We start from the raw sequence: 24954 nt of genomic DNA on the forward strand, positions 1-24954 counted from the left end.
CAGAAAAGCCAGATTTTACCATTTGGATACTCATGATGGATGGTTTCTAAGGGGGCCATTGACGTGTGTTCCTGCAGCTACTGATTTGTGCACTGTTGGTCTCCACAGTCACACCTGGCTCCTGGAGATACATTAATAGGTGGTTTCTTTGATTAGTTTGCTGGTAGGAGTACACAGTAACCCGAGGCAGCCAGTGAAATGTGACAGCCAGCATGTAGGGACTGTTGTGGCTTTGGTCAGCCCCTGCTCTAGTACTTCAGGGCTGCAAAGTTTTCAGAGGTCAAAGCTAGACATGGGCTGGAACAGGGCAGAGTAACCTGCCCAGTCAGTAAAATGAAGCAGAACAAGGAATTAGAAAGATGCTCTTAGCTAGGAATTATTTGGAGTTGTCACAGTAGGCTGTGCAGGGTGAGGTGGGGGCAGTTGTTCCATGCGTGGTTACTGGCAGGTGATGAATGCAGCTTGCTGATACAGGCACGATCAGATGATGTCTAGGAAAAGTGTTGGCTCTCTTTGTTCTGTGTCTGCTTCACTCCAGCAGTGCAGGGACCAGGCTGTGTGTGGGGGAGGCCCCTGAGCCATGGCCATGCCCAGCAGAGGGGCTGTGCTCAGCTCTGGGGGCTCCCAGCTGCCGCTTGCCCCTGGCTGCAGCTTTCCCTGCTTGGGTGGGTCTCACCATTTGTGCTCTGAGCTTCGGCCCTGGGAGTTGCTCACGTGTTGTTCTCTGACAGGGCCGGGCAGGTTTAATTCAATAGATTGTGTGGTTTATTGAGCTGATACCAGAGCAGATGCTTTAAAGAGGGAGCGTGTTTAACAAGCGCTTCATTTTCCCCTCTCTGTCCACTGTGACCTTCAAAGTTGGAGAAGCCCTTCAGGGCAACGGTGGCCTCAGTCCAAGAGAAGAAAGCCCAGCCTGCTGCTGGCATTAAACACCCGGGAATCAGCCTGCAACATGATGAGAGAGGATTTCCCAGTATTTCCAACTGTGACCTTCCGAGCCGTGCAAATATTAGTGTTAAACTCAGAGGCAGAGGCCGTTCTGTGACCCCGCAGGGAGAGCTCTCCCCGCTCTCCCCCCCGCCTTGGCTGTTTGCTCTGGAGCCCGGCGAACGCTGCCGCTGCCCCCTCCGCAGCTCCCGCAGCCGGGGGGCAGGACGGCTGCCCGAGCGCTGAGCCCCCCGCCCGCTCCCGGAGGGGCTGAGAGGAGCGCGGGTGCGGAGGCTGCCGCGCATGCCTCTGGCGGGCTGTGCCCCCCGCCCGGGCTCCGCGGGGCTCCGCGCAGACGTTTTCCCGGCCCGCAGCGGGCGGGGAAGCTGCGCCCCCGCGCAACGATGCGCGCTGCCCCCGGTCGGAACGGAGAACAAAGGCAGCTCGGTTGCAGCTTCCCATCCCCGGGCTGAGCTGCGGGGCTGAGCCCCGCCGAGCCCCGCAGCCACCTGCTGCTGCGCTGCTGCTCCCGCGGAGCTGAGCGGAGCTGAGCGGAGCGGAGCGGAGCTGCCACCGCCCCAGCAGCCGCGGCCCTGTCCGTGGTGCTGCCCGGGAGCCCAGCCCAGCGCTCCCGAGCCCAGCGGCAGCCCCGGCAGCCCCGAGCATCCTGTTGCGCTGGGTCCAAAGCGAGGAGCGGGGAGAAGCGTCTTCTTGGGAAAGAGCCTCTCGCCCTGGCTGAGCTGCGCTCCTGGAGCCGAGCAATGGCTGCACTGCCACGGCTGGTTCGTGCCTCCTCGGTCGTGTTGGTGGTCTGGGGTAGGTGCTTCCCTTCTGTGTTGTCTTTAGCCAGCTTCTCTAGCACGGCTGGTGCTTGCCTCTGGCAGGATGCTTGCTTAAAGCCCTGCTTTTCCTAGCATGCTTCCCTTAACGCTGTCACAAAGACCAGGCTTTCGAGCGTGGCTTTTTTGTGTTTGCAAGGGGGGAAGGAAATTGCATTCGTGCAGACTTTAGTGTGAATGTCACGGAGTTAACAAAATGCATTCGTGCTCAGCAGACTCGCAGCACAAAGCCTGTGCTTTCACACGCATGCAAGTTCCTTTCTGTTTCCTGTTTGCTGCTGGCTTGAAATTTGCAATGTAATTTAACAGTTAGTTGCCTCAGGGAAGGTGTGTGAACCATTCAGCAGTGCTGGTTTTCCACCCAGTCCATATAAACTGGAGGCATCTTATTGCAATAACGATTTTTCTTCTGCAACCCAGAAAAGGTGGGTTAGTTTTGCCAGTAAAGCCACATTTGCTGTGCACAGATACCTACAGCTCTGCGAGTGGGTGCGTATCTGTCTGCACGTTTCACTGGAGTGAAGCATGATCCAACAGTTTCTTCCTTATTTCTCCCAGAAAGCTGGTGCTGCCCATGGAGCTGGTGGTATGGGAGAGCTGGAATCTGGCTGTTTCCAGGATAGGTCTCAGGATAATAAGGTGCTCAAGAGAGTGGGGTTAATGGTGTCTCTGAGGCTGGGGAGGAAGGAGCAGGCAGCAAAGTCAGCATCTTCAGTGTGCAAAACTCCAGGCTTTGGAGACAGAACAGAACCCTGGATTGTTTAGCCCAGGGCGCAAATGTCAACATGGATTTAGTCAGAGATGTCATGCTGAAGCATTCCTTGTCCTATCAAGTATCTGTCTTTGCAGACAATTATTTTTATCTTGTTTGGGAGAGCAGTATTTTCTAGTTGCCTGTGTTAGCAGAGATCTGACTGGAAGCATTTTGAACAGGACTGCATGTAAAATCGATAACTCCTCCTGTTGCCAAATTTACTCGAGTCCAAGCTCCTTGCTTCCCAGTACTGCTTATGAAACCTAGAAACAGGAAGGATGGTAAATCCTCCCAGTTTGTTTTGAACATATTGCCAGATTAAAGCATCCAGACCTTTTGACTTAGCACAAAGAGCGAGCTGTTCCTCCACGCTTGAATTCTGGGCTTTCTCTCATACCAGACTGTAATTGCTACCCTAACAGGAGCATGCTCAGCATGCATGGGAGAGAATGAACAATGCCTCTAAATTGGCATTAATTACTATGGAAAAAATTAAAAGTTGTGGCAAAGCAGATGCTGGAGAGGTGAATCTGCATGAAGTGATCACCCACTGTTAATTATTATGAATTATTTATAACCTAGAGAAGGAAGCTTGGTAAAATTTGACATCTGAGACTTATCTGTTGTCAGAGGGTGCTAAGTAATGAATCAAACAGTGTTCCACTGGGGCTGATGTGATCATAAATGCCAAGATGTGGATAACTGATTTATTTCTAATTCTCTTATGCTTCTCTGTCTTGCTTCTTCCCTGGTGCTCCTTCTCCGTAGCTGGTTTCTGTTCTGCAGTGTGTGTGGAAGTTCCATCAGAGACAGAGGCTGTCCAAGGAACACACATGAAGCTCCTCTGTATCTCCTGCATGAAGAGGGAAGAAGTCACAGCCACCACGGTGGTGGAATGGTTCTACAGGCCAGAGGGTGGAAAAGATGAACCTGTATGTATGTCTGGTTGCTGAGCTCGTGTCTTTATGGGTCTTGTGGTGAAACACAGTCCAGTGAACGTATGTGGGAGAAGCAAAGAGGTATTTATGGGTGTCTAAGTTTGTCCTGTGGCAGGATCCCCAAGGAAGACTGTGTAAGGGCAGGAGAGAGACCCAAATAGGAACAAAAGCTTTTGGCCACATTCTTATTCCATGTGTACAGAAATGGCCAGCAGGCTGCTTTCATGTAATTGAATAGAATCATAGAGTCGTATCATTGTTTTGTTTGGAAAAGACCCTTAAGATGATCGAGTGCAACTATTAACCCAGCACAGCCAAGTCCACCACTAAACCATGTCCCTTAGCACCTCAGCATCTATGTGTCTTTTAAATCCCTGCAGTGATGGTGACTCCACTACTGCCCTGGGCAGCCAGGAAATAGATTGGGCCTCTAAAAGCCACCCAAGCTATTCTTCCAACGTAACATTTTCATGCTGTCACATTTATCCTGCAACACTTGCATTTCAGCTGAATAACCTAGGGCTTACCAAAACTGACTGTTTTCTCTGATTCCTTCTTAAGATGATCTTAAGTCCAGTGACCAGCAGGCTAGGTGTGAAGACTGCAGGATCCTAGCTTATAGTTCCACTGTTAATCTTTTGTGTCATTGTCCATGTGTGTCTCTGTTTTTCTGTGCCCTAGTTTTTCTAAGTCTGTGATGGGAATAGTTCAGTTTCCTGTCTTTTGTAAAGTAGTCTGAGATTTTGAGGCAAAGGATGCTAGACGATGAGCAGCTGCTGTTCCTAGGGAAGCCATAGCCCAGAACATGCATGTGTGTAGCTAGAGGATGATGCTGTTCCTTGCATATGCTGTGCTGGTGTCCATATTAATCAGAATGTCCCTTCCCATCTCCTTACAGATCTACAAGCACAAGAACTCCAACCATGAGTTCCCAAGCCGCTTCAGTGGTCGGTTACAGTGGAACGGGAGTAAAGACATGCAGGATGTGTCCATCACTGTGTTAAATGTGACCTTGAACGATTCTGGTATCTACACCTGCAACATCACCCGGGAGTTCGAGTTTGAGATTCACAGACCTCTCTTCACAAGCTCCAGAGTGATCCACCTCACGGTGGTGGAGGAGGGTATGAAGGACTGGCAGAGAGTGTGTTGTGCCTTAGCTTGCCATGGCTGCTGTCCTCCAGGGATATCGTTTGTCACTGCCTTGCAGGAGAGGGGTGACTGAGCTGCCTGGTGATTGTGGCTGTCTTTGCCAGCAACAAACTCTACACGGGGTTCAGGAGGAAAGACCTGCATTTTGTTTGGCAGCTGCAGCCTCTTTTTTTTAGGCCCAGAATGGCTGTGTGAATGTGAGAAGGTATAATCAGATGGGCAGGCACAAGAAGCAAGCAGGGGTTTCCAGTTTCTCCGCTCCGAACCTGGCTTCTCCCCTGGTGGCTGTAGGACGCCACAGCACAGCCCTTGCCAGGGTTCCCACAGCGTCTTCTTCCTGGCTTCTGTTCCCCTCCCTCTTGGAACCACTCCTTCTTCGTTTTGAAATCAGTCTCTTGCTTCCACCCTCTCGCAGTCCCTCCTTCTTTGCAGTGCTCCCGACTCTCTCTGTTGCTCTTGCTTTTGCTCAGTTCAGTGCTGAAATCCTGGCTTGTTAGAAATCACTGAGAATTCTGCTGTTCTCTTTAGAGAGGGACGAGAGCTTTTAGCCTTCATCTTCATCTGCCGTGTCTTCCCTTCCCAGCTTCCCCACAAGCATCGCTGTGTGTTGATCTCTTTCAAATCACTGGCAGCACAAGACAGGGAAGTGACAGCAGCGAGTAGGACACCCAGGAAAGAGGGTGTGAAGAGGAGAGAGGCTGACAGGGAGCAATCCCTGTGATTGTGGGTGGCAGAGAGGGCAGGACACATGTTTGCATGTGCATGTTTGATCCACTGGGAACATGCAGTGGGATCATTGCAGGCATCTCCTGTTGGCAGCCTCACCTGTCCCCTCTTTTGCCCCCTTACAGGGTAGTGGCACCTGAGTGTCTCTGGCAAGGAGGGTTAGGGAGGGTGGGAACTACCAGTGGAGCCACTGCATGTAAATTATCAGAGATTATTTCATTTTCTTAACAGCTGGAGAAGACTTCACCTCCGTCATCTCTGAAATTATGATGTATATTCTGCTGGTCTTCCTCACCTTGTGGCTGCTGATAGAAATGATCTATTGCTACAGGAAAGTCTCCAAGGCAGAGGAGGCCGCCCAGGAAAATGTGTAAGTAGGAAATCTCTCCCAACACCAGCTGTTCTGTGAGGGCTCTTCAGATGTCCCAGCCCAGATCAGCCAGCCAGCCTGAACTTTTGCTATTGCACCTTTCTAGCTGATGTTTGCTGTATCTGAAATCGTGGCAGAGTTTAGGAGTGCCAAGAGACAAGGTGCTTGCACAGTGCACCAGGCAGGGAGGGTGGCCGTGGTGCCTGGTGTTCTGGAGTAGCCCAGTATGAGCCGTGCAGAGCAGCTCTCCTGTCAGGGCTGCTCTCAGAGGCCTGGCTCAGATGCAGCTGACACAGTAGAGATGTTCCAATTTTTATATTGGCCCATTCCCATCTTTCTACATACTTGGCTTGGATAAGGGTGCTCCTTGTACATGCCAGATAGGCTTTTAGAGCAGGGAAGACTCGGTGTCTGCTCGCAGCTATGCCAAGGACTTTCCTACTACGAGCACCTATTACAGGTGACATTTGTTACCTTAGAGATACTTACAGGCACTCAACAGCTCTGTAAGGGTCAATGGACCCAAACTATTTTTTGCACTGTAGCACTTGAGTTATACTTTCCTCCTTCCCTTCAACTACAGCACAGATTATCTTGCGATTCCATCAGAAAACAAGGAAAACTGTGCTGTGCCTGTGGAGGAATAGCAGAGAGGAGTCAGCAGAATGAGCAGCACCAAGGTAGGCCATGAGGCAGCAGTCACTGCTCCTCTCTGTCAACCTTTCATCCTCACTGCAGGGGGTTAGGCCTGTGCGGAGCTGAGGAGAAGGCAGAGGGGATACTCCTGGGAGTCTGGCTGTGTGTCTTCTCTGGAACATCCTCAATCACCTTAGAAGCAATATAGGTATCTTTGGGTGGTGACTGTCCTAGCGTTACAGCCCTAACCAAGACACGTTCACTTTCAGGCTGTGGTGTAATTACTTGTCCTTTGCCTATTCCTGTGGAGCTGGGAATAGTCACCGTTCCCAGCAAATGAGGAGCTGTGCTCAGGAGTCTCCAGAGGAAGCATCTGCTGAGAAGGACTTTTGTGTGCAAAAGGCCAGAATCTCGATCTTTTAAAGCCTTGTTCACGTCCTGTCAGTTATCATGCTAATTATATCACAATCCCCACTGCAGTCGTGTCAAATGGCTTGCACTCCAAGAGTAATTCTCTCAATTGCAGGGGCTCTGAAGACAGAAGGACCGTGTCATGCCAGCCAGGATTGAGGGGGAGCTCTGCACTGTCAGGAGGAAATATGGGGAAGTGTAAATTCTCTTCCATATGCCTTGGACCCTGTACAGCCTTGACTTTGGCCTCATGACTCCATCCTGAGCTGCCAGCCCATTTGCTAAAGGACTCCTCTTTTGAAGCATGCTGAGCAAAGGGCAGAAGGGTGTGGGCAGCACTGCTCCTTCTCAAGTTTCAATCCCATCACCACTAATAGCTTCGTAAATGTGAAGTGTCATTTCTTAGCTGCTGTCACCACCACCTTTATTTGCTAAATATGCTAGCTCTCCATTGCAGAGGTGAAGGGTTTGTATGCCCTGTTACTCTGACCTGCAGGACTGGGAATGAGGTCATCTTAAGGTGATGTTCACACATACGTTACAGCCCAAGCAGTCTTTTTGGTGTGAAAGGGGAAGAATTGAATGAATTAGTTGTTCCTCGGTAGGTTGCTCTGGACTTGGGGCTGCCCATGCACAGGCAGAATTGAAATTGTTGAAAATGTGGAGTAGGAAGGATGAGTTCCTGTGCCACGCTCATGCTTTCTACTGAAGAGCACTCCTACTTTGGGAGGCTGTATGACCTCAGTGTAAGAATCCCCTGTGTCCCTCTTTCATGTAGCAACTGTCAAAATCCTGAGTTCCTCCCATTTGCATAGCAGGTTTCCTCCTCAAGTGAGAGACAGTGACAGGAATAACCTGTGGAGCCACGCTCTGCCACAACAGGCAGGCCAGTGGACAGGGTGTGGAGTGTGCCTGTTACTGGGGAAACCCCTGAAAGGAAGGCTTAATGGAAGGAGGCAAGCCAAGTAAATAGTATGCACAGCCCTCCTGGGAAAAGGAGGGACAGCTTTGTAAAATGGGAGTACTTTTTGTGTCTGCGACAGCCTTCTCGTACTACAGTGTTAGCACCACCTAGAGGAACAGACAGAAAACGCTGGTTTTTCCCTAGTTAATCGTAATTCTTTCTTGTGACAAGAAATCACCGGTTTGAATAATCAGCATTCATTGTAAATTATTCCTGACTGCCTGGGAATCACACTGGAAGTTCCATGTTTCCTGTGCAAGCTTACCTTTTTGATTGTGGTGGATTAAGCAGAGTAAAATCTGTTTTCTGGCCTCCAATGTAGATCAGTTGAGCTCAACAACTAGGATTATGAGAAGAAGAAAAAAAAAAGGCAGGAACCTTGGCCAGGGTGGAATTGTTTTGTAAGACAAAATGGGGGGGGGGGGGGGTTGTTTTCTCATCCAGCAGATGTTGTTGCATCCCTGCTGCAATGGAGCCTGTACTGCTTGCAAGAGTTGTCAAATTTTGCTACACTGACTGCTTCTAAATAGTTACAACGTGCTTGTGAACCAAGGCATGCTTCCCACGATGGAATTTCCTCTGCTTTGTTCTGCTGCTTTTTATGTGCTGCTAAAATCACTGAAATTACTCCGTTTGTAAGTCAGGCCGGGGCCAGATTTCTAACTGGCAGTTGTTCAAAATTCCTTTTTTTAGAGTGTGTGTCAACTTTAGTAACTACTACAATGCAGTCTTCTCAGTAGGATCGTTCTCGAGTCCAGAACCGAGTCTGGCAACCCGAGCACGTTTGCCAGACGGAGCACACGTCTAGTCTGGGCACCAGTTCCTTAAAACCTAGTATCCAAAAGGGGAAAAAGCAGGTCCTCTTCTAATCCAGCTGGATGTCTTCATTCTCCCTAGGCCAACTTGCCTGATCTCAGGGCAATTTTGAGAATAATCCTAACTCTTAAATCCACAGCACCAGAGGAGGGGACTAGATTGTAACTCCAATTTCCGTCACGGACCACGACAGTGAAGCCCACGCTGAATTTTTAGGTAAGGTCTTGTAACCTCTCTCCCACTTCAGCTCTGCTCCTCAGTCCCCATGGAGCACTGTTAACCTTCTGGTGTCATAATGTTTAGTCAAAAAAAGGAGTAAGGAGAGAACTACTTGAGAGCTACCTCAGGTAGAAAAGAAAGGCCAGTGTCTAGTTGTGTGGCATCTTCTGACGATGCTTTGTTTGGGATGTATCTTTCACTTTTCCAGTTCCTGCAGACAGATGTGACTATTGCCCTGTGTTATTCTAGGCAGGAGAGAATGGTATGTACGTTTTGCTCAAGATTCTCACAGAAAAAAAACCGAACAAATTGTTTGGGATTGGGAAAAATTGGGATTTTTCAAGGGTGGTGTTAAAGACAGGCTGTGTTCTGGAAGAAACGGTCCTGGTTGGTCTCTGGAAAGGCTCTCTCTGTGTTTGGAAAGGACAGAAGAGACTTTAGCATAGGCAGGAGAATAAAGAGAACAAAGTACTCACGAGTCACGCTGTTTGTTTGATAGATTTTTTTTTTTAATTGATACCGTACTCCCATTGTACTAGCTACTTTACATGACGTTTTGGCTGCGGAGCCTTTACAGTTCCTAGGTTCTAGCAGGTAAGTTTCAGTATCGTTTGACCGCGTTTTGCGCACAGCGCAAAGTTGGACAGTTAGACAACTCCTAAAACAAAACCACGTTTCCTCCCCCAGCCCACCCCGGAGTTCACGTTAGCACTACAGGTGCATTGGCCTTGGCCAACATTCCAGCTCTGGTCCTGAAATCCAGAGGGAAGTGGATGCCTGGGGGTGGCTGTCTGACCCGCTCCCGTTCCTTGCCGCCACGAGGAGATCCCCGTTAATTTGCAGTCACGCACAACAATTGGGGTTGCAGGATCCAGGGGCCTCAGGTGGGGAGAACACGCTCCAGGGTATTAGCAGCTTTATCCAGCCCTGGAGCATGTGATGGGAGATGAACTGCCGTGAGAATGGGAACGTCCCAGAGGTGCCACAGCCACGTGATGCCATTCCTGGGCGGTTGTAGCTGCGAGGGTTCTGCGGCTCTTCCCTCCCCCCCGACCTCCTGGAGCCAGGAGCCAGGTTAGTGCTTCCATGTCTGTTACGTGCTGTTCCGAGGGAGGTGGGAGACACGTGTGTGTGGCACGGGCTCTGCCTCTTTGCTGGATGAAGTTGCCATTCCCTAACAGCCACTTTCCCAAATCCTAGTGCTGCTGGGGCGGTTTGGGCCGTGACTGAGACACGACCAAATGGCTCTAGAACCTGAGCTGCACATTGGTTTTATTCCCTAACTAGTCTCGGAGTTTGGGTTGGGGAAGGTGGCCATTTAACATTAGCAATGGAATTGGCCTAAATGAGTGAGGTAACAGAAACGGCCTGAGGAGGTACCTCCCTGAGCCATGTGCAAATATAATTCCTTCAGCAGAAGGAAAGTCTTTTTCCCTACTGAAAAAAAAAATAAAACACATTCACTTAAAGAGCATACAGACCACGGCAAGGAAAGGCAGGCAGGGACAGCACCAGCTCAGCCCATCTATGACAAAGGGAATGATTGTCCAGCAGCAAAGGTGTGAGAGGAGAGGGAAGAGCCATAGCAAGCACTGCAAAGCCTGTGTGGGAGAGGAGGGCATGGCACGCCACGTACCCATGCTAAGAGAGAAGCCCATGCTGTCTGGCTAGATTGGGAAATAATCAGCAGTCAGTCAAGACACGAGGAGATTATTTGGCCGGTGTGCACATCTAGAAAAAGAAAGGTATTATGGCACAGAGAGACTCGTACTGTAGAGACTGCAAAGCATAGAGAGATCTGAGCATGCCAGGCAGGGGAACGGGCCAGAGAAATCAGCACAGTCATGGTTGGGAAACTACACAGTGATGAATGTTTTGTGAGCCACTTACCTCAGATGCTTTGGTTTAAGAGTCTCTGTTTCAACTATTGTTTTAAGCAAGCCCCTGCTGGATAGTTGAACTGGTGCTGAGACTGTCTGAAAGGATTTAAGCCAGAGTCCACATGACTGTGCCATGAAACCTATCAGTGGCAGCAAGCCTGGCAGAGATCGTGTGGGAAGATCTCTGGAGTTCAGCAGGGAGCATGAAAGAGCAGTTCTGCCAAGACCTGGGAGATGGCAGCAGGTGCCTTGACAAACGTGACAAGATTTTCTCTCTAAGCCAGGCACTGCTGCTTTAAAGTCTTTGTAACTGACTCTGTTTTTCTGCATACTGTCCCACCTCTAAATTAGGAAGTGGCTTGCTTCTATCCTGGTTGGGAAAAGCAGACCTGGCTGATAGGGGCTACCTGGGGACAATGGCTATTTCAGAACCATCACAGAAACACTGTAAGGACATTCTTTGGAGAGGTCCCCTCAGGAGTGTAGCATCTCCACCAGTGGCAGAGGAGGACCCACATGTTTGCACACACCATGACTGAGCCCCGCTGTGGCAAAGCCTCTTCCCAGATCCCTGCACAAGCTGGAGCCCCTGTACCCCTGGCTACTAGCCTGCCCAGATCAGATTTTTCAGACACATGCTCATGTAAATAAACCCAAGAGGAAGAGGAGTCCTGGATGTTTTCCCACTCCTAGTAGCATGGAAAGACCCATCTAACTACCCAGGAGCAATTCACTCCCCAAAACATCTGCCACTAACCTCTATTTTGCAGCTCATGCTGTGCGAGCAGTGCTGGCCTTCTGAAGGGTTGGAGACTATCTCCACCACTCTGTTCTAGTGCTGGATGGTGTGCAAGCTGCAGGCTGTCCTGCCTGTCTCCTCTATTTTAGGTGCCTTGGGATCACTGAAAGATGATGGAAATACATGTCTGAGAAGGCAAAGTTACCAGGAAAGGGAGAGGAATTAAGGCCACATGACTGTGTGTGTGTGTGTATATATATATATATATATATATATATATATATATATATATAAAAGTGTGTGTCTGTATGTATATATGTATAATAAAGGCATGTTGCATATCTCTTAGGTTTCTGTTTATTAGATCTAAAGCAGACAAGTGGGCCCAGGTGGTCAGATGCAGCCTGCCATCCCAGCCTGGCATGGCTGTGTGTGAGCTGTGTGTAAATGCATCCTGTGTCAGCAGCATAACTGAGATGTTTTAGGGCAGATCAAAGTTGTGTGACTTTTTTCTCTTCTCCCAAAGGACTTAAGGGAGCCAGAAAATATTTATGCTGAAGTTAATTAGTATCAATTCATATCAAAGTTCCCTAACTGCAGCGTGCCTTAGAGTATCAGTTAGTTGTTGAGAACCCAACAAGCCTGGTTCTCCAGTTATTGAAGCTGAGCTCCTATTCTTACCATTGCAGGAACCTTCCTCTCTTTCAAGTGGAATGTGCAGACCCAGCAATGCTCCTGCCTTGGGCACGTGCTTCTGATCTGACCACCCAGAACAACCTGTGTCTTTTGGTCACACAGGTAGGGCACTAGATACTCTTGGTATCTACTTCAGGATTGCATGACTGCCTGGCAGTTTTCCGGGTCTCAAATTCACTTTGAGCTCATCCCAGATGCCAAAACCCAAGCACCTCTTTTTAAGGTAAGCAGAAGAAGGCATGTTATTTATCAGAAGTGAGACTGTACCAAGCTAGGATTAGCGAGTATATCCTGCCCCATATAAAGAGGTAAGAGACACAAATGGGCAAATCAGCTTTCTGTCCCTTCTCCCTCTTGCCAGTAGGTAGCACCTTCCTTGGCAAGGATTAAGCTACTGGCTGTTGAGATTAGTCTGCATATATCACTGGAGAAACGCTTCTTTAAACACCTCTCCTTTGTACTTGTTCAGATTCTGGAAATTAAAACCCAGCTATGCTCACCTGGCAGCTCCCCAGCAGCAGAAAGCTCAGAGGGAGGACTTGGTGGGACCACATCAGCGAGGGGCTGTGAAGGAACTGCCACTGCCCCACTATTCCTGGCACAGGTAAGTGAGGCAAGCAAGTAGAGAAGAGAAACCCTGACAATGGGAACCAAGCTCTGACTGGGCTGTAACTGCTTAGGGAAGACAGAAGTCCCACTTGTAACATTATTCAGGTTGCTCAGGCTTCCTCCTAGAAAGTGGTAGTAATTTCTCCAGGACATGTAATCATAAACTGACAGGTCCAAAATTGTCGATGGCAGCAAAATGAATTAAATCTGTTGATTTGGACTCAACTGCAGTAGCAGGTGATTCCTATCATACCTCTCTGGAGGAAGGCACCTTGGTGAAAACACACCAAGGTTTTGTTTAAGCCCTCACCTTTAGTGCCATCGTGGGTTTTGCCTTAAGAAAAAGACCTTGCTTTTTCCTCTTTCATTACTACAAAGATAAATTAAGAGGTAACAAAAGATCATTAATGCTATCCAACTCCAAGCCAGACATGTTGCCCAGTGGCAAAAATAAATAACTATTACTCAGAGAAAAAGAAACCTTCCTCAGTCTGAAGGGCACTGCATGTACAAGCTCTGTTTGGTCAGGATTTAATGTGGCTGTGTCAGGATACATGTCAAACATGTTACACCCAGCTTAAAGCAACGTGCAGGGGAATATTGGTGCTTGAGATCATTATGGCTGCTCTGGTGTGGCCTGGCATGGATTTAACAGAACTTGTGCTATTTTGTCTCCTAAGGCCCAGGCTGAGGAAGCATGGCAGCAGGAACACCCAGGCCCTAGCACAGCAGCAATCTGGAAGGATGCTGCAGAGGAAGGACACACGGATGAGTGACTGGATTTCCTGCCTCCATAACTAACAACACCTGGACGTTAAATGGATAAGAAACCAACTCTGATCACTAGCATTTATTTTTTTTTACCTTCTCAGACAGGTGGGTTTCTCTGCCTTTAATGGGTTATGTCTGTCTGTGTACAAAACCTCCTGGCCAAGTGGCACAGACCCCATGTTCTATGCTTCTCTCTCAAGTTGTGGCCTTTCCCTTTCCTGGCACAGGCAAGGTGGCAGGCACAGGGCTTCCTCTCTGTCTTCTTTCTTGGTGCTTGGAATTAAAATCTAGAAAAGGAGAAGGGCAGCAGGGGATTTTCCTGTGCTTGGTAACAGTGGGAGTGACTAACGGGGAAACAGGACACTTGGCCAGTGTGGCAAGTCACAGTGGGAAGTCGGGGCCCTCCTGTCCCCTGGTGAACTGCAGGATGCCCTTCCCAGGCACTAGCACCTCAGTTTCATTGTACAGTAGCCTTTTCAGCAGCCTCCCTGGAAAAAGGTCAGGGAGAAGTACAGTAGTCAGCAGCATTAAATTAAATAAATAGACATAAATAATGTTATTCTGCAGTTGCCAAGGCATGTTTCTCCCAATTGTACCTTGCTTTCACACTCTTAAATGTCTGATAACCTGTCTTGATCTGTGCTCCTTCCAATGTGAATGGTCTTCTGCAGGACATGGTGTGTTTAGCACTTGGTCATGAAAGTTGTAGGCAGAAATCAGTGGGTTACTTCTACATACTTGACCTTTCCCTAACTGGAATGCACAAGTGGGAGGTTGTGAGGGTTTTCCTTAGACTCCACTTTGTGACCCAGCTGTGTGGATGAGAGTTTCTGGAACAAAGATATGAAGATGAGTTACTCACCCTTATGTCCCCTGCTCTTTCAGCACTCACTGGAGTTAGAGACAATGGATGAGCTAGAACTGCAGCAACTGTATATGGAGAATAAGCAGCTGACTCACCCTGGCCATTCAGAAGGTGAAAACATCCTAGTGTTGAGCAAGGTGGAGACTGAGGGCCTCACGTGTCACCTAATCTACCTGGCTAGGTAAGATGAGAAAGCATTTATTGACCATTCCAACAAGCACCCTGCATTCCAACAGTAGTGTTTGGTACTCTGCACAGCACAGCCTCACTGCCCCTCACCTGGCTGCTGATGGGAGTCTGGAATTATCCCCCAGAACAGGGGAAAATGTATTTTTGCTGCAGCTCTACCTCCTGACTTGCTTAGAGAGCAAATGCTTTGCTATCCAGCTGATGAGAGAGACCAGACCCCTCATACCATGGACACCCCTCCAGATCTATCCTGCCACCCACTGATGGTCCCTTTTTCTTTACTTTTTTGGTCCCCGTGACCCTTCCTGACCTCTCCTGGACTCTCAGGGACCTTGTTGGTACACAGAGGCAGCCATGTGAAGGAAAGGAAGTTCTGTTTCTGTCTCATGTTTTCCTGCAGAGTTTCTAAGATAAGGTAAGGGCTAGGTAGTACGAGCAAAATGGTCTCACAGACCAGAGGCAGGAGGAAAATTAGCTGTGCAGGGTAGCGGGAGAAGATGCAAATAAATACTGATTTTGGTTTTGTTTGTAAGTTGGGGTACTCTCCCTACCATGGGAAGTCACACAGGTAGTAGCCCTTTCAGCACTGATGTAGATCTTCAGCACAGGGATGGCTTAATGGCAGGGGCTCAAGCACACAGAAAGCAGAGAACTACCAAAAATGTAAAGGGGACACTGTCAAAGGGACTGGAGGTGTGCTTTCTGCAGGGTGGCTCTCCTCCATCCACACACCTTGTAGGCAGATCCTCCCCTCCCCACCATCTTCTTGCCTATTAATGCAGTATCAGGAGGTGGCAAACTAGAGGTTGGGGAAAGCATTTCAGCTCTTTTACAATCTGTGCTTTGCTCTCTGACCCAGGCTGGCTGGCATGACTGCAAACTCTGTTTCTGCTCCAAGAAGTACAGAAGGTGATTGCCAGTGAGATCTGCTCTCTACAGACCTACAGCAGCTCTTCCAGAGGCCTTCTCTCCCAGTTGGAATAGTTTTGGAAGGGATTGCCAGCAATTGCTGAAACCTCTCTGCCCTTGAAGCCAGCAAGGTAAGTAAGTTGACAGTGTCCCCTTTGTAAGTATAGATAAACACAGCCCATCAGGGACCTTCATGCACAGGGAGGGGTGGGGGGGGGCACTCACTCTGATGCTTCCCTTTGAAACAACAAAAACAAAACAGACAGACAAACAGCCAGGAATAGTACAGAAGCGGTGCACGGGCTGGGGGAGCAGACCTCAGCACCCCCTTCAGTGCACCTCAGTGCCAGGAGAGCACAGCCCTCCCACACACACACACCCCACGCTGCCACTGAGAACCCTCCATTTCAGCCAGTGTTGGAGGTCAATCCTTCCTCTTGATACATAGGCTTTTTTTTTTTTTTTTCTCTTAAAATCTGTATATAATATATATATTTATATTCTGTATATATATATATTTTATATATATATTTATATATCCTATTTACACATATTGCACACCGTCCTCTGGCCTCCTGCATTCCTGCCTGTCAGTGGAAACGTTTCCGTTTCTCCTCTGGATCTGACCCGAAGTCCCGGGACCCGATGCCATTCTGAAGATTTATTAGTGAATCCTTCATCTGCAAGACAAGAAGTTTCTCCCCTGTGACACTACCCTAGAGGTGACAGCACTTCAGGAGTTTCTTTCCCCACCAGTGCTTCCTCCTTCATGTAAAGCAGGGATACCACAATTATCTGTCTTTCAGGAGCAGCTCGTCAGGGCTGGGATGTACAAGTGGGGACTGAGAAGACAGGAGCCTGTGAGACCATTCTCCAAGGTAACAGAGAAAGGGTGAGCAGGAGGAGGTAGAGGGTGAGCAGCCCTCTCCTTAGGGGAGAACAGCTTTCACATATAACCTCTGTTCTGAGCAGCCTGGTGTACAACCAGCTCTTTAGGCAGCAGGTACCGGAACCCCGGGATTTGTGCTCCTCAGGGCTCACACTAAGCGTGTGCTCTTCATCCACACCAGCTCTTATGAAATGAGGGTGAAGGTAAAAAAGTTTGCTTTCCAAACTGAGATGGCAGAGACTAGATATAAGGTGTGCTAATACAAGGGGTTGGCCCTGTAGGTTTCTCTCCCTGATGAGCCCTGTGAGGTGACAGAGAAGCTGTAGCCTGCAAGCAGCCCTTGGGATCTGCTGCCCACCACTGCATCAGAGGAGGGATCTGACAGCAGCAGAGGTGACACACCTGGCAGACTGCCGTGGAACCAGGTAAGGCTGAAGGAGTGTGAGTGGGTGGCTGGGAGGACACAGGGACCCTCTAGTCACAGCACTAACTAGCCACGTGGGCTCACCTGGTCTAGAAGCATCACGGAGGATTTGATGATCTCGCGCCATTTTTGTAGCTCGGAGTCATGGTACTTCTGCTGTGATTCTAGTAACTGGGCCCATTCTGTCTGAGACTGGGGTAACCTGTCAGGCAGAATATGAGCGAGAGTGAATCTAGAGAAACTGAAGTCAAGGGGTGTGTAGATTGTATTGGTGTCTGTCTAATGTTTACACCCCGAAGGGGCACGTTTTCTTGAGAAAAAGTGCATTTAAAGGTGCTTAGTAGGATACCAATGTTACTGTGTCTTAACCATGGTAATTAAAAGCAAAGATGTGAGTTGTAGAAGTCTGTGGAAGTCTGTGGAAGTTGTAGGTGGAACTGAACACCCATGTGCCAGAGAGAAGGCAGTGTGCTCTTTGCTTGGGAGACCTGTGTGCTGAACAATGATGGCCCTGTGGGCACTGATGGGAATGATGCAGTGCAGCACAGCAGAACAGAATGGTGTGGGACAGGTACCTCAGTGTGGTTCCTGTGGTTGGTTTGGTCTAGGCATGCTGTGTCAGCCTGTATTTAATAAAAGGCTTTCTCTTTATTACAAGGAATAGCAGCACTGGCTCTCTTTTTAATGGCAGGTGTGTGCAGGTATCAATCCCCTCCCTTCAGGCCCAATTAATCCTCAGAGCAGGGCTGGAGGCTGCTGAGTGGAGCAGAATTGGGCCAGATGGAAGGACTCTCAAGGTGCCGACAGGAGCATCATCGAGCTCTGGTTGCCCCAAGCTGCCACTAAGGGCCATGTCATGGGCTCCAGACAGGTGCCACTGGCCAGCCTGGTGAGGAAGTGGAGCCTGGCTGGGCCAAGGTGAGGATCAAGCCCAGGGGAGCAGAGTGACAGAAGTGGAGTCGATGGCAGTTAGTAAGGGCAGGAGCCAGGCACACCACTCTGCCCAGTTCTCCTGAGAGGTAAGGCTCTTCCTTTCTGTCCACAGTTAAGACAGGTAAAAAGCTTTTCTGCTTTCTAAGTTAGTCAGAAGGTTTGCTTACCTTTCCGAGGTTTGCTGCCTCCTATGATAGCTTCCTTGGGCTTTGCTACTTTCTAAGATACCTAAATGGCTTTCCTACTACAGCCAAGTCTTTCCTACTTCGTCTTCCACTTGCTTCCTTGGGCTTTGCTATTTTCTAATTAGCTAAATGTCTTTCCTGCTTTGTCTTCTGCTTCTTTCTAGCATAGTTGAATTCCTCTTCTCAGGCTACAGTAGAGATTTTCAAGCTTCCTTTCTGGATGTCCCTGTGATAGTGGGAGCTAGAACCCACTCCCTCCTTGGCAATGTAATAGTCTAACTTGATCTTAAGGATACTTTCCAACCTAAGTGATCCTATGATTCTATGCAGGCTTTGATTCTAACTTGTTTCTTCTTAACCTCTCAGGAGAAATGGACAGATTGGGGCACCTTGCTCCTGCCTTTGCAAGGCACCCCACTCTGCCCAGCTGTCCCCCCAGCTAAGACAGCCAAAAGTCTTGCTTACTTCTTTGGCCTTACCTATGATAGCAAAGTTCAAGGAAGCAAATGGAAGACAAAGTAGAAAAGATTTAGCTGTTTCCTAAGATAGCTAAAAGGCTTTCCTACTTTGTCTTCTGCTTCTTTCTAGCTTCCCCTGTGCTAGTGGGAGCTAGAACTCCCACTCCCTGGCAACGTAACAGTCTAACTGGTTCCCCTCTTACCTCTCAGGAAAACTGGGCAGAGTGGGCCACCTTGCCAACTGCCCTTGCTCTGCTGCTCTGGGCTTTATCCTCACCTTGGCCCAGCCAGGTTCCACCTCCTCACCTGCCTGGGGCCCATCACCCATCAACTTGGGGCAGCCAGAGCTGGTGATGCTCCATCAGCACCTTGAGTCCTCCCATCTGTCCTGCTCAGCTGGCTCCAGACCTGCAGATAAAACAAAGCACTGTTAACTAAGCATGAGAATGAAAAACAAGTACAAGCTAAAGAATGGCCCCACTCCCCATGATCAATAACCCTACTCTGCTACTACTACTACTACTACTGAAGACTGCTTTCCTGTCTGTGTACTGAGCATTGGTACACTTAGTTTGGGGGACTGGGGCTAGTCCCTGCCCACAGAGAACTTAAGTCTCAGTGGAACCAGAAATGGAAGCAATGTCTTCAGAGCTCCAGGGGAATACTCCTGAGCACAGCCAGCCTTTGAGCCAGCAGGTGGGTTCTGTTTGCTTCCACAGCAATCACAGCTGCAACACAAAGTTACCTGTGCAGGGCTGGGCAGGGAACAGAGCAACCACATCCTATTCCAGTAGGATTCTCCACTATGAGAAGCAGACAGACAGCACACAAGTCCTGTACTGAAATACTATGTAGTAGTGGTCTAAATAAATGCCAAGAGGAAGATAAAGCAGGCAAAAATCACCTCATGTGTCTATCCATGAGAAAGTAGCAGAGCTATTATGGGGTAAATAATAATTCTCTTCCCTAATGAGGAGAAATGTGAAAGTCCATAACATGAGATAAATCATGCAAAAAAGCCAAGTCAAACCTAAGTTAGCAAGGGAAGAACTCTGCACAGAAGTACAGCCAGAAAGGGGACAAAAACATCTCAACAAAGGGGACTCTGGCTGTTTTCAACCTCTGAAAACAAGAGGCACTACTCAGGCAGGATACCTAGCACTTAAGTACATAAAAGCATTCACCTAAAGATGCCAGAAGGAATTTTAAACAGAATTCCTGGCTATCATTATAAACAAACCACCAGAGGAAATCAGGTCACCACTGCAAAGGCCATCTACAAAAGAAAAAAAAAAGTGCTCTGGAGCACATCCTGGGAAATGCAGACAGGCAGGTCTGCCTTTGAGCCTAGGCAAGATGGGGGACTTTATATAAAAAAGACCAATCCCAGCAATAAAATCAGTCTGGCTGGAGGCTGCCATCCAGCCTAGAGCTCTGTGCACCTCAGCACACACTAAATGGACACTATACTGAAACAGTGTCCGAAAAGCCTTGGACGAGGTTCAATGCTACCAATCATTACAGAAACAAAGTCAGTCTGCAATCATACTTGACTGCTTCCCATCTGGTGCCACCAGGGAATGCTTGGGCCATTAAGGAGTGCCCTGTGTCCTCCTAGTGGTGTGTCTCTTCCTCCCATGCTCTAACACCCTGCTGCTACCTGGACCCACACCTTTCCAGACGTTTACCTAAAAGGCCCTAATTGTCCTACAGAAGGGTCATTCAAAGACACTGCTTTTCATCCAGAGGCAGGTTTAACCATCAGAAGATGGTAATCTTGGCTCAAGATGGCAAAACACTCAATTCATACAACATCCCCTGTTACATGAGGTGCTGGAAGAAGCAGAGGTTGCCTTCACTTGCTCTCTTCTGCAGCTGTTTAGCCTCGCAGCTTCACCTACCTACCTGCTTCATCTGTTCTACATAAAAAGGAAGCAACATACAAGAAAGCCAGGGTTTTGGTGTTCTGCAAAAGCCTCTAACAATGACAGGAAACTTGCAAGAAGAGGCAAGGACAAGGCAGGTGTGACAGTACCTCTCCTGTAGCCGCAGGCCCTGCCATGCCGTGAGTGTCTGCGTAGTGTATTCCAACATCCAGAGCTTGTAGAACAGCATCATATTGAGAATGACCAGCAGCACCAGACTGTAAATAAAGAGAACAGTCAGTTTACCAGGAGCACCTCATAGCCCATTGCCTGCCAATCACACCTGGGAAAATGCCCAAGGCTTTAAGAAGGTGTCTGGGGCCCAGGTCCACGCTGAGTGGGAATTTACTCTGAGTAAGGGCTGAGTGATCAGAGCTCAAAGCTTCTCTTCATGGGAAAAATGTGTGAGCAAGGAGGATGGACAGACAGAAAGATGACAGATTGGAACAGGTTGGATGAGTAGATGTGCCAAATGCAGAGAAAGGGAGGGAAACAGGAGAGCAAAGAGGCAAAAAGAGAGAGACAGTACCTGAAACAGATCCTAATGGGAGCAGGGAAGAAAAAAGACGGAGTAGCTGCAGGTTAGAAACAGACTGACACAGAACAGGAGAAACCAGGCTGAGCAGGGGAGGCTCACAGACAGTGCAGAAGAAATATGGGGGGAGGAGGGAAGGAAGAACAGTGGGAAGAGAGGCAAGAGGGACTGTGTGCCTGCAATTCATGGTGACTGGCTCAGCAAAAGATGAGCTTTGTGTAGCTGTGGTGGCCAAGCCCAAAGCAGGGTGAGCCTGCACATCTCCAGCCTCAGCCCCTCCTGCTGCCCCAGGGCTGGGAGCCCCAGGCAGGCTGCCCTGCAGACCCATGCCAGGCCCAACCACTGTACCCTGCCTCATGCCCCACTGCCCTGGGCCCTTCTGCTCCTCCCCTCAGCCACACTCAGGGAGCAGATTCTTAAATAACATGCTCGTGCCTGTCTCTGAATAGTGCAGCTGTTTCACTGGAAGAATGGCCCACTATCACCCAGTTGAGTCAGGAGGATGGCAACTGGCCAGAAGAGGATGCTGAAAACACCATGGAGGACTCTCTCAGCTAAGCTAGCAGCCAGTCAGAACAGACGTAATGAAGTTTTTGTGCCTTCCTGCCCCAAGTTTTAATTGCATCTCACCTGTCTAGATCTGGGTGATAGCACCAGGCTCTCTTCTCATTGCATTGCTTTCCATTACCTTCCTGCTCATTACAGCAACTAGCTGGGCTGCTGCAGCAAACCTCTGCAAACCTTATCGTCACTGGGAAAAGCAAATGCAGAAATGGGCTCAATTTGAAAAGGAAGCTCAGTCTACAAATCTCAGCTTCATCCCACCTCGCTGAAAGGTGAGTGGAGCATAAGAAAAGAATGAGCCAAGTTCTGTTGTTCCTTCAGGCTCAGCAGAATGCTTCCAGTTCCCTCAGTGCTGAGAAAACCCCGGATTGCTCCTCTAGAACTGTCCTGCTTCACAGCACCTGCCCTGCAACCACCGCAGCACCCACACTTGACAGCTCCCACCAGCCCAAGAGGCAGGGAAAGAGTCCCACAGCCCCAGGGTGCAGGCATAAAGCCTGAGCCACAGGGGTCTGAGGGGCCCATCCCCTCCTCACTTTGAGGGAAACACCCAGACAAGTCCAAGACCAGCAATTGTGACAGATGGTGGCAGAAAAGGGACCCAAACCAAACGTAGTCCTTACTACTGAACTAGTGAAATCATGCCAATCTCTCTTGCTTCATGTATTTCTACCCTTATTTTGCAGAAAGCATTTCTGAATGATCCAGTTTCTTTCTGAGGTGGTATCTCATCAAAATCACCACCCAGGACCAACCCAAAAAGGATCTGTCAGACCAGAGGAAAGAAGTAGCAGACTCCTCACGTGCCCTGAGCCATGTGTGATGGCACAGTGACTCCCAGAGAGCTTCCATGGTCATCTTTCTTGAGAACAGGTACTTTGTCAGCAGATTATATTAAATTACTTATTTTAAATAAAAAATAAAATAAATAAATAAAAAAACCCACCAAAAACCAACAAACCCACAGTTTCTCGATGTCATTGAAAAATCTCTAAACTGAGTCCCTGAACTAAAGAAGACTCTACTTGTTGGATTATTTCCCTTGGAAGTACTGACTCCCCTCTCCTTGCACAGCTGCCCCTTGCCCTGCCTCCCACTGCCCATGTTGCTGTGTCCCAGGCAGTTCAGCTGACCTGCATTTGGGACTCCCAGAAACACACAGGTCTGCAAAGCCCATGTTTCATTAAAACAAGGTCAAAACTGAGAGGAAATGAGACACTTTGATAAAATAATATCCAGAGCCAGATCAGTAGCCAGCTAAATACTGGCAACATCTGGGTGGCATCAAGCCAGACAAAACAGCTGATGGGGCATTTGGGGGAAATTTTAATGAATTCTTTTCTACTTGTCATTGCTTTTCTCTCCTCTGTGCTGTGCAAAGTTTGGGACCAGAGAAAAATACAAGAGAGAAAAAGCTGGCACAGGAGAGCACAGACCACCAGACATATGAAAGGACCAAAGCTGTTAAAAGGAAAGGAACAAAAAATCACTTACACAAAACTGATGACCAGGAGCAGCTTGGAGACACTCTGCAGGTGGAAGCCACTGGGGCTCTCCTCAGGGATGTGCCTTGTCTGAGTGGAACCTGAGGAGATAAGATGTGTTCAGGCTAGGAAATGCCCTTTAGCCATCCCATGCATTGACTAGATGATCTTTTGAGGTCCCTTCCAACCCCTAAGATCCTGTGATCCCTGCATCTCACTGAAGCTATCACCACACAGCCCCCCAGCCCCGGGAAGCCTGGCTCTTCTTCCCACTAACCCTCTGCAAGCAAAGCTCCGGTTTTATTCCAGAGGTACCCAGCTTTCCAGCCCCAAAGCATGAGGGGTCTGCAGCTCCTCACCTGCCACATGCTTGATTCGATGTGCAACCTCCTCATCTGTGGGGGTGGTGACAGGGCTCAGCACCTCCTCCAGGTGTGGCACCCGCAGGTGGGCATGGGCCCGTTTCCTCCGGCGCACGGTGGATTGTTTGCTCACCTTCTCTTTCGGGGATTGTCTGTGGACCTCAGCCAGGTACGTGCTCTCAGTTTTGGTCAGTTCACTCTCTGCAGGGCAAGCAGGGGAAAGCATTTAATAGAAGTGGCACTGCCCTTGCAGAGACAGACTGAAGCCCTCTAATGGCACAGCTGCTGGGCCAAACAAGTTGGCAGGGTCTAAGAGGAGAGGACACACTACACATCCCTTACACCTTTTGCCAAACTCAGAGCCCAGACTGGCTGTGCTCCTGCCAGAGAGCAGGATGTGATGACCTGCTTCATTCCAGTGCTGTGGTAATAACTTTGGCTGTCCCCTTCCCCATGCCCCTCAGAGCTCTGATGCCCAGCAGGGTGGCAGCAGGTATCACTGCCATGCTGCCTGCTTGCAGCAGCTCTGGCAGGTGCCCCTGCCTGTGGGTCAGCACAGCAGCTCTGGGCATTGCCACTCTTACCCAGATGACGGAAATAATCTTCTAGGCCACTCCAGAAATTCTTCTCAATGAAGGATTTCACCAGTCCCCAAGGCTGTTTCCTGTAACGTAACTCCGTGGAAACCCTGCGTGAAGAAAGGGGAGTTATTCTCCCAGTTTTGCTTCCTGGAGGTGATGTAAAATCCCAATCCTTTGTCAATGTAAATATAAGAAATAATCGTGCACACTGTTATTTCTGGAATGGTCTCAGCCCTTTGTGTTTCTAGAGGGGAAGCACAGCATGACAAAGGCAGTGGTGGGAAAGCCTCAAGAGAGCCTTCCCTAAGAGGACTCTGAGACCTCTGGCCACACGGCAGAGGGACATTTAATTACTTAATGAAGTCAAAAACAAAAGCCTACAGCTTTGCCTGCTACCAGATTTCCCCTGCTTGCCCCCCTAGGTGCATCTCAGAGGCACAATCCCTGGACATATGTCCTGTTGCTTATCACAACTGGTGATAAGCTGGTGTGTGGCAACCAGCCCTGCCAACCACTGCTTCCATGAAGGGGGCAAGAGAAGTTTGTAAATCCTCCCCCTGGCCCAGCCATAACTCCTGTGCATCAGGCAACAGGACAAAGAAATAAGACTAAGTTCTCCCCAGCCCCCTCTAGCACACCCAACAGCAGAATTCCCACCCAAAGGTGACTTTTGGTGGTCAGTAAAGTTCTTTATGCCCCAAGAAATGTACCTGAGTCGGCTTTTGTTTCTGGCAACACGAGTCAACGTGTAGCGGTTAATGGTGTAGAAATAATCATGGTAGGGGACGTCGTGAGTTAGCACCTCTGCATCTATCACATAGCACTCGCTTTCTTGGCTGGCTTTGTACATTGTCTGCATAAAAGACAGCATGCAAGGCAACTATTAGTCTGGTTAGAACACAGCTTTGATAGATTGGCACCTTCTCTAGCACTTGTGAAAACAGCTCTACCACAGACAAGAGTCCACACCCGTGCCCACACCACACCTCTGCCGTTTTCCAGTTCCCCTTCCAAGGAAGGAATACCTGAGGAAACCAAGCGTTTCACTCAGCTGTTCCCCAAGGGCATATTTCAAAAGGGGCATTCAGCCCCAGCAGCTCAACCTCCAGCATTTTGTATCAGAGACACGGTTACGTGCTGTGCCTGGTGAGGACCAGTTCCTTGGGACCTCTGCAAGTGTCACCTCATTAAACTGATGCCTGGC

The 24954-nt window shown here is 49.0% G+C and overlaps 2 protein-coding genes and 2 long non-coding RNA genes across 16 annotated transcripts in view; 3 read left to right on the forward strand and 1 right to left on the reverse strand.

Annotated features, from left to right (window-relative positions):
• The first annotated feature begins 1474 nt into the window (after positions 1-1474).
• On the forward strand, positions 1475-9230 carry SCN3B (sodium voltage-gated channel beta subunit 3). Its single transcript, XM_051638674.1, has 6 exons — positions 1475-1743; positions 3289-3452; positions 4357-4582; positions 5568-5706; positions 6290-6386; positions 6869-9230. Exons 1-5 carry the CDS (start codon positions 1689-1691, stop codon positions 6351-6353), a joined length of 648 nt encoding a protein of 215 aa, XP_051494634.1. The 5' UTR covers positions 1475-1688; the 3' UTR covers positions 6354-6386; positions 6869-9230.
• A 2273-nt stretch (positions 9231-11503) lies between these two features.
• On the forward strand, positions 11504-15443 carry LOC127393524 (uncharacterized). 2 transcript variants are annotated; one of them, XR_007891479.1, is made up of 6 exons: positions 11504-11611; positions 12061-12169; positions 12537-12671; positions 13357-13552; positions 14333-14493; positions 15361-15443. It is a non-coding gene; the product is annotated as an uncharacterized LOC127393524 (long non-coding RNA). The 2 variants fall into 2 exon arrangements; XR_007891480.1 differs by lacking the exon at positions 15361-15443 and adding an exon at positions 14829-14900.
• GRAMD1B (GRAM domain containing 1B) overlaps positions 14460-24954 on the reverse strand; it is a 60391-nt gene continuing 49896 nt past the window's right edge. For 7 of the 8 annotated variants that reach the window (XM_051638651.1, XM_051638650.1, XM_051638645.1 and 4 more), the window contains 7 exons: positions 24461-24603; positions 23754-23857; positions 23167-23370; positions 22818-22908; positions 20335-20442; positions 16808-16925; positions 14460-16090 (listed from right to left, as the gene is read on the reverse strand). In XM_051638651.1, coding sequence (XP_051494611.1) covers positions 16001-16090; positions 16808-16925; positions 20335-20442; positions 22818-22908; positions 23167-23370; positions 23754-23857; positions 24461-24603 — 858 coding nt within the window. In that variant the 3' untranslated portion in view covers positions 14460-16000. Of the gene's footprint in view, positions 16091-16807; positions 16926-18597; positions 18708-20334; positions 20443-22817; positions 22909-23166; positions 23371-23753; positions 23858-24460; positions 24604-24954 lie in introns of those variants that run through there. The other variant, XM_051638653.1, reaches the window with a different exon arrangement.
• LOC127393523 (uncharacterized) lies at positions 15455-22262 on the forward strand. Of its 5 annotated transcripts, none has more exons than XR_007891478.1 (7): positions 15455-15541; positions 16005-16132; positions 16217-16288; positions 16383-16724; positions 21209-21340; positions 21465-21595; positions 22010-22262. It is a non-coding gene; the product is annotated as an uncharacterized LOC127393523 (long non-coding RNA). The 5 variants fall into 5 exon arrangements; XR_007891476.1 differs by having other exon boundaries at positions 21209-21328; XR_007891477.1 differs by having other exon boundaries at positions 16383-16502; positions 16581-16724; positions 21209-21595.

The sequence above is a fragment of the Apus apus genome, chromosome 22 (assembly GCF_020740795.1).
Source record: "Apus apus isolate bApuApu2 chromosome 22, bApuApu2.pri.cur, whole genome shotgun sequence".
In the NCBI taxonomy this organism is placed as follows: Eukaryota; Metazoa; Chordata; class Aves; order Apodiformes; family Apodidae; genus Apus; species Apus apus.